Raw genomic sequence first — 7,426 nt, 5'->3', positions numbered from 1 at the left:
CGCCGCCATCGCCGCCATACGGGGGCGGCGGACCGTAGCCGGGGCCCGGTGGGGGCGGGGGGCCCCCACCGTACGGCGGCGGCGGCGGTCCCCCAAACCCGCCGGCGGGGGGGGGTGGTCCCCTCTGGAAGGGTGGTGGCCTCGGCCCTGGTCCTGGACCTGCGAGCACCAGTGTTTGAGCAGGGTATGGGTGTGAGGTACTGAGCCTTCCTGGGGGTCCAGGAATGAAGGGTCTGGATGGGAGGGTGCGCAGAGTGCAGCGAGCTGGGCTCCCCAGAGGGAAAGAGGAAGCCGGCGGCGATCGATGCTGAGCATGGGGTGGAACAGGCACCAAAGTGGAGGCCGCTGCCACGAGCAGTGTGAAACTGACAAGCTCTTCGTGTTCAGCAACAATTCCCCACAGAGATCCCGTGCATCCTGGTCCCCCCTCTGCCTCCTTCCTCACCTCCCGGCCCCCCGGACTGCCCGGAGATCTTGACGTTGATGGGCCTCCCCCCCTCGAAGCCTGTGAAGCCATTCATGTTGAACAGCGCGGCCCGCGCCGCCTCCGTGTCCACAAAGTTCACAAAGGCGTAGCCGCGCGGGCGGTTGGTGTCGCGGTCGTAGATCACGCGGCAGGAGGCGATGGGGCCGAAGCGCTCGAATTCCCGCTGGAGAGCGGCGTCGTCGATGCTGGGGGGCAGCGAGCCGACATACAGCTTGTTCTCCGGCGGCAGGTCGTCGTCGGGGCGGGAGGGGCCACCACCTGAGATGTGGTGTGGTGTTGGGGGAGGGTGGGGAGTGGGTGGGCATATCGTTGGGGATCCCGCGATGCGAGGAGCAGGCGGCCGCGGCAGGGAGCTGGTGAGGACCCCTGCCCACCAGCGGGACGCAAACAAGCACGCCTGAACAAAAACATTCTCGATGCACGCACTCCAGGCATTCACATCACAGCCACCCCCCCCCCAGACCACACCTCTGCGCATGGGGAAGGCGGGGCCGGAGCTGGGCTCGCCCTTCATCCTCACGATCAGGGGCAGATCGTCCACCAGGTGTCCGTCCATGGCCCTCCTCGCCGCCGCGGCGGTGGCGTCGTCGGGGAAGGTGATGAAGCCAAACCCCCGTGCCAGGCCTGTGGTCGGTGAGGTGCAGTGGTCATCAGAGGTGGGATGGGCGGTCCGACCTCCCCATGAACAGCTGCAGGGGGACTGATCACCGCAGCGGTTGGGGAACCTCTCGACTGGGCTGCCCTTCCCCGCCGCCCACGCCCAGGTACAGATCACCGTCGCAAACGCTCTGCCACACCACACGTCATTCCGGGCCGCCATTTCGCGCCCAGGAACAGACACGCACACATTTGCAAAACCCACCCCCAACCCCATGCACCTGTTGCCATGTCTCGTGGCACGGCGGCATGGAGCACGTTGCCATGCACACTGAACAGATCTCGCAGCACGTCCTCCGTCATGCTCTGGAGATCGGGGAGCAGACGTTGAGGCGAGGGTGAGGGCCCAGTTGGGTGAGGCAGGAGCAAGGCGCATGCACCGTGCTCTCACTGACACGATTCGACGTGAGTGAATGCAGGCTCCGGGACCCCCACCCTACCCCTGCCAGCCAGTTCTAGCCTCGCACCTTGGACAGGTTGCCGATGTATAGCTTGCAGGAGTCTGGCAGATCGTCCCCGGGGCGGGAGCGAGAGCCCAGGCCCGCCCTGGAGGACGGACCGCCGCCGAAGCCGGCGCCCCCCGAGGGCATGGCGCGCGGGTCGGTGCCGCCCAGCTCCGCCAGGAAGGAGCTGAACTCCTGCTCCATCTTGCCAGACTCGCCAGGGTTCATGCGAGCCACGTCCTGGAGGGGTGTGGAGGAAAACATGAGTCATGGGGGTTATGAGGAGCCCGAGGCACATGGCACCTGCCTGGGTAGCTGTGCAGGCGCTTCTCAGGCCACAAAAAATCTGCAGAGAGGACAGCAGCCATACGCTCACCCGCGCATACTGCTCCTCCACACGGGCGGCAATCTGGTCGGGCAGGCGGAACACGTCCAGGGCAGACTTGGGGCAGTTGTCGGCGTTGTGACCTGTGTTGCGGTGCAAGTGGGAAGTCTCTTCGACAGCGGGTCGTTGCTATGACGGGGCGCTAATGGCACACACCTGTCTGTTTGATATGGAAGAGCACGTCCTCTCAAAAAGTATGGCAGGCACCACATACAGGTCATGCAAGTCTCAGACTTTGGGACGCATGCACAGGTCGGTGCTCCTTGCAGGCACAAATCCGGGAGCACCCCCACCTGGCTCTGCGCAGTTGGTACAGTACTCTGTGTCCTTGAGGGTGCCGTTCATCGCCGCCAGCTCCCGAAGCTGTTTGTGGGTGGGGAGGAGCAGGAAAGGTGTGTGTGAAGGATGGATTCCAGAACATGGGCATCAGGCTGCAAATCTCATCAGCATGGCCTGAGTCTCTTGGACCACTACCGATGCCTGCCTCACGCGGTCTGTTCTATCCCATGCACAGAGTGCACGCGATCTGCCCAACCACACCCAATCCAGGCACAATAGGCAGGCGCGGCAGCCTGAGTGATCACCTGGATGCGCTTGTGCTCGTTCATCTCCTCGTCCAGGGGCTTTAGGAGCCTCTCCACCAGCCTCCGTGCAGCATCCACCTGCATAAATGAGGCAAAGATGTCAGCCAGTGCCATTCTGGCAAGCGCTGCAGTCTGCCAGCGCCATCTTGGCCTTCCCAGGCCAAACATTTCTACCACTCCTCCCTATTCCGCCAGGACATGCCCTTGAGGCCTCACCCTTACCGTTACATTGCAGCTGCCCTCTAATTATCCAGCCCTTCCCCTCGACCCACTCCCCCATCGCAGCCTCCACCCAGCTCACGTCCTCCTGCCGGTCTCCGGTGATCATAACGTGTAGGTCCTCGTCCTCACCAGCAGCCCCTTTGGAGTCGCGAGCCGTGCCATCCTTGATCGAGCCACGCCCCCTGCATTTTGTAATGACATGCAGGCAGCCTTGTTGAGTCGACAGGAGAATGATGAACAGGGCGATCGACAGAGGACACAAGCTTGGACATCGCGCGTTGCTGAGATTGCTCCAATGCAGGTGATCCCAGTCGTGGCACCAGTCCCTCCTATGGTGCAAACAAGCCTCCCACAATATCCCAGTCGGCCCCTTCTATCCCCAACCCCAGCGCATCCAAAGCACCTGATGGCGATCTTGGTGTTGGTCTCTGCCTGCATCCGCTGCTGAGTGTTGCCACGGGGCCCAATGATGAGCCCGATGAAATTGTAGCCAGGGTATTGGCGGTGTGGGATGCTCAGCTTGCACCACTTCTTCTCCGGTCGATAGTCGCTGGGGGGGCGGTAGGTGGGATCCCGCGCGATCAGGGTCTCGATCAGCTCGTTACGCTTGCGCTGCATCTTCTCGCGGTACCTGTGGGCGGGAGGTCGAGCGAGGGAGTGAGCTGGAGCATTGCTGGCGCAACCACTTCTGCCTCTGTCACTGGGCTGGGACTGCACCAACGTCCTGAACACCATCGCCCCTTGTGTAGCACAAAGTCTTCTCCCAGCCAGACCCGGCGATCACCAAGCACGCAACACATCCTCCTGCCCCTGCCACACACAGTCTCGTCTATACCTGACTTCACGCGTGTTGAGCCGGATGCCCATGGCATCATACGTTGGGGGGGGAGAGGGTGACCGCTCTCCCTCTGGAGGGATGTCGATTTCGCCCTCTGAGATCTTCTTGTTCAGGGCGTTGAGCTGCTGGTGGAAAACCAGGACCTCTGGGTCGCCAGTGGGGGAGCGTCCAGTCACAGAGGGCGGGAGGTACACCTGCGAGGCGAGACATGGAGATTGTGAGGGATCGTCGCAGGTGCAGGCGGGGACACGGAAAAGGGTCCCCCGCAAGGTCCCCCGCATACAGCTAGCATGTGCGATGCTGGCGCAGGCAGGCTCTGATTCCCTGGTACTTCTTGAACGTGTACTCCCACCTCCTTCCAGCAAGACCCCCAACACACTCCCACCCTTGACCCAGATCACCCCTGTACCTTCATGCCATTGCTGAGCACAATTTCATTGGGCATGAGCATGATGGCCTTCTCGTCGTTGGTTTCCTCTTTCTCTCCCCACCTACTGCGCCTCTTGCGCTTTTTCGTGGAGGCGTCCCCTGTGCTTGTGTTCTCCTGACCAGGAATGCGGCCCCAGACGTGGCGTCGCCTGAGCACGAGAGGGAGGCGTAGGGGACCAGTGATGGGCTGCCGTGTGACAGGGAAGACACATGAACGTATACAGAGTCCTACAGCAGTCATCACTTACCTGCCACGGAGGCCTTCAGCGCCTTCAGCGCCATGCATGGACGGCGGGGTGGCTTCCTGTGCTCCGCCATCACTCGGTCCGGGACCGGCCCCTGTCCCATCCTGGGCAGCGAGACCGGGAGCAAGGACTCCTGTTTCCGCCACCATGTAGATTTTAATTCGGGGATGTCAAGGATCGGCGTCCGAGGGAATGTCCAGGGTGCAGGGTGGTGAGTATGAAGGCGCCTCGCCTTTACAGCGGTCCCATTCGCGTGCCCTGCTCGTCGGGAGGGCCGTGGGTGATGGTCAAGTGCGCAGCAACCCACTTGTCTCGCGATGGACCCCCATCTCCGACCAATCTCGCGCGCGAGAGGCCTCCCGACTCGATACGGGGGGCCGTGGAAAGGAGGGAGCGGGGGCGCGATATTGAGAGTGGCCGGCCCCCCAACATAAGGCAGGATGGCATAGACTCGGCAGGATGACGAATGGCCCATTCCTCGCTATGACGCAGCAGGATGGCATGCAGCTGCGAGGTGGGGGCCAGTTCTCCGCCCGGCCACACCTCCTCACCCTCGACGGCCAGACCGTGCTCGTCTGCCACGGCAACTTCGTGCGAGCGCACAGCGCGGTCACCGGGGAGCCACTCTACCGCCTCACAGGTCACACCGCCGAGGTCACTGCTGTTCTAGCCGATCCAGACAATGCCAAGAGGGTGAGGTGCTGTCTCGTGTCTGGAGGGGGGGATGGTGGGGGCCCGGCCTGGTTTGGGGTTCCCATGCATGCGAACTGAATGGTGCGTAGCGCGCCTGTGATGGAACCAGTGAATGATATCCTAAATGGCTCATATGGAAACAGCGATGTCGGGGCCCTGGGAGAGCCCCTGGGATGGGGAGTCCCTGCTGTGCTCGGGGGGGTGCTGTGTCTGAAGCATCCTCCCAAAACTCCCCCTGTGTGAGCCTGCATTACCTCCCCCCCACCCACCAGGTGTACACCTCCTCTCTGGACGGCACGCTGCGGCACTGGGACCTCCGCAGCGGCCTGGCCCTGCGCACCTGGCGCGTCCCGGAGCCCGTGGAGAGCTTTGCACTGGGCCCGCCGGGCCACGCCTGGCTTTCCTGCCCGGTCAACGACGCCTCCGGCCGCCTCTTCCGCTACGACCTGACCACCGGCACCCCTGGGCCCCTGCGCCGCAAGATCGCGAGCGGCAGCCCCCTGTCGGTGCGTGGAATTGGGAGTGGGGCCCCTGGCAGGCAGGCGACAGCAACAGCATTCACGCACCTGCGGACGCCGTCCTCTGATAGTTTCTTCTCACTGTCCCCCTTCCCCTTATGACCGCGGCCCCCCCCTACAACCCCCCCCCCCCCCTCCTCACTCCAGATGGGCTCGCGCGGCGGCCTGGTGGCCACCTTCGAGCGGCACACGGTGCTGGTGTGGGGCCCCAAGCACGGCCCCCGCGGCGCGCTGTCCCTGTTCCACACCAAGCCTTTCACCTGCGTGGCGCTGAGCCCCGATGACGACACGCTGGCGGCGGGCGACCGGTCGGGGCGCATCCTGGTCTGGCGCGGCATCCGGGCCGCCGCGGAGTCCGCCGCGGAGGCGGTGGCCGCCACGGGCGCCGTCACCGACGCCGGCCGGGCGCCGCCCCCCCCGACAGGCGCCGTGGAGGAGGCCGTCGAGCCCGTGCCCGCGCCCGCGCCGCCGCGCCGCGCCGCACCGCCGCCGCCGGCGCCCGAGCCGGCCACCGTGCACTGGCACGCGCAGGCGGTGGGTGCGCTGGCCTTCAGCGCCGACGGCACCTACCTCTTCTCCGGCGGGCGCGAGGCGGTGCTGGTGGTCTGGGACTTTGCCTCCGCGCGGCGCACCTACCTGCCGCGCCTGGGCGGCGCGCTGGTCGGCATCTGCGCCTGCCCCGCCGACGCGGCGCGCCTGGCACTGCGCCAGGCGGACAACACGCTGCGCGTGGTCAACGTGGCCACCATGAAGGTGGAGGCCTCGGTGATGGGCCTGCGCCCTGTGCCGGCAGGAAAACGCGCCCGTGCCCCCGCCCTGCTCCAGCCAGGGACGGGGCACCTGGTGGTGGCGGGCAGCCACTCCCAGGTCCAGTTCTACGACCTGGTTCGGTGAGCCAGAGGTTTTGTTGTCGTTGTCGTTGTCGCTGCGTGTGTGTTGGGGGTCCAGGCAGCAGAAGGAATCTGAGGGACTGGGCGATTTTTGGCAGCGGGTCGGAGCCCCTCCCTGCACCCCACCCCCACGTCTGCTCCCGCCTCTGCCCCTGGCGCCCGCTCCTGCGCGCCACTGTCAGGAAGTGCCTTCCTTTCTGACCCCGAGAGCAAGACAATGATTAGCACCACCCCCATCACACCCTCCCCACCGCCAGGGACGCGCACGTCGACCGGCTGCAGCTGTCGCCCCACAACCTGGGCGGCGCGGAGGCTGGGACGGGCCCCGAGCCGCCCCCGCCGCGTGTGACGCACCTGGCCTTCTCCGCCGACGGCTCGACGCTGGCCAGCGTGGAGGCCCGGCCCGACGCGGCGGCCGGCTCCGCGCCTCGCCTGGTCCCCACGCTCAAGTTCTGGGGCCGGGCGGCCGCCCGCGGCGCCGGCGCGGGGTACGTGCTGGGCACGCGCGCCGACGACCCGCACCGCGGCGACGTCTCCGCCCTCGCCTTCCACCCGGCGCGCGACGCGGCGGCCAGCGCCAGCCTCGGCGCCGCCGAGTTCAAGCTCTGGGTGCGCGATGGGTCCGCGCCGAGGTCCGCCGGTCCCGAGGCGTCCAGGGCCGCGGCCGCCGCCGTCGCCGGTCCGTGGCGCTGCGCGGCGGTGGGCTCCTACGCGTTGCAGCCCATCTCGGCGCTGGCCTACTCGCCCGACGGCTCGCTGCTGGTGGCGGCCGCGGGGGCCACGCTGACGCTGTGGCACGCTGGGCAGGCGCGGCTGCTGGGGCTGGTGCCGCCGCCGCTGCCGCGCCAGGTCAACGCCCGACCGCCGCCCGCGCGGCAGGTGGCGGTGCTGTCACACGCAGCGCTGGCGGTGAGCGCGCTGGACGGCGGCCTGGCGGTCAGCTGCCTGCTCTCGCGCCGCGTGCTCTGGGCCGCGGGCCTACCCGTGCTCGGCCTGGCCGCCGACCGGGGTCGAGTCACGTGGGCGGCGGTGCTG

At 66.4% G+C, this 7,426-nt stretch overlaps 2 protein-coding genes across 2 annotated transcripts in view; one reads left to right on the top strand and one right to left on the bottom strand.

The window, feature by feature from the left end:
• F751_6043 (Branchpoint-bridging protein) overlaps positions 1 to 4,393 on the bottom strand; it is a gene marked incomplete at both ends in the record, with an annotated part of 9,341 nt that extends 4,948 nt beyond the window's left edge. Inside the window, 12 exons of the mRNA XM_011399976.1 lie at positions 446 to 745; positions 956 to 1,111; positions 1,366 to 1,450; positions 1,612 to 1,827; positions 1,964 to 2,055; positions 2,266 to 2,335; positions 2,557 to 2,634; positions 2,858 to 2,960; positions 3,182 to 3,409; positions 3,614 to 3,810; positions 4,026 to 4,194; positions 4,290 to 4,393. Of these exons, the coding sequence (XP_011398278.1) occupies positions 446 to 745; positions 956 to 1,111; positions 1,366 to 1,450; positions 1,612 to 1,827; positions 1,964 to 2,055; positions 2,266 to 2,335; positions 2,557 to 2,634; positions 2,858 to 2,960; positions 3,182 to 3,409; positions 3,614 to 3,810; positions 4,026 to 4,194; positions 4,290 to 4,393 (1,798 nt within the window). The remainder of the gene's footprint in view (positions 1 to 445; positions 746 to 955; positions 1,112 to 1,365; positions 1,451 to 1,611; positions 1,828 to 1,963; positions 2,056 to 2,265; positions 2,336 to 2,556; positions 2,635 to 2,857; positions 2,961 to 3,181; positions 3,410 to 3,613; positions 3,811 to 4,025; positions 4,195 to 4,289) is intronic.
• A 380-nt stretch (positions 4,394 to 4,773) lies between these two features.
• Positions 4,774 to 7,426, top strand: part of F751_6042 (WD repeat-containing protein 75) — a gene marked incomplete at both ends in the record, with an annotated part of 3,841 nt that continues 1,188 nt past the window's right edge. The window contains 5 exons of the mRNA XM_011399975.1: positions 4,774 to 4,983; positions 5,256 to 5,489; positions 5,649 to 5,825; positions 6,033 to 6,391; positions 6,649 to 7,410. Of these exons, the coding sequence (XP_011398277.1) occupies positions 4,774 to 4,983; positions 5,256 to 5,489; positions 5,649 to 5,825; positions 6,033 to 6,391; positions 6,649 to 7,410 (1,742 nt within the window). The remainder of the gene's footprint in view (positions 4,984 to 5,255; positions 5,490 to 5,648; positions 5,826 to 6,032; positions 6,392 to 6,648; positions 7,411 to 7,426) is intronic.

The sequence above is a fragment of the Auxenochlorella protothecoides genome (genome assembly GCF_000733215.1).
Source record: "Auxenochlorella protothecoides strain 0710 unplaced genomic scaffold scaffold80, whole genome shotgun sequence".
Classification (NCBI taxonomy): Eukaryota; Viridiplantae; Chlorophyta; class Trebouxiophyceae; order Chlorellales; family Chlorellaceae; genus Auxenochlorella; species Auxenochlorella protothecoides.
Note: the sequence above shows the minus strand (reverse complement) of the source record. Positions and strands in the feature narration are given on the sequence as shown.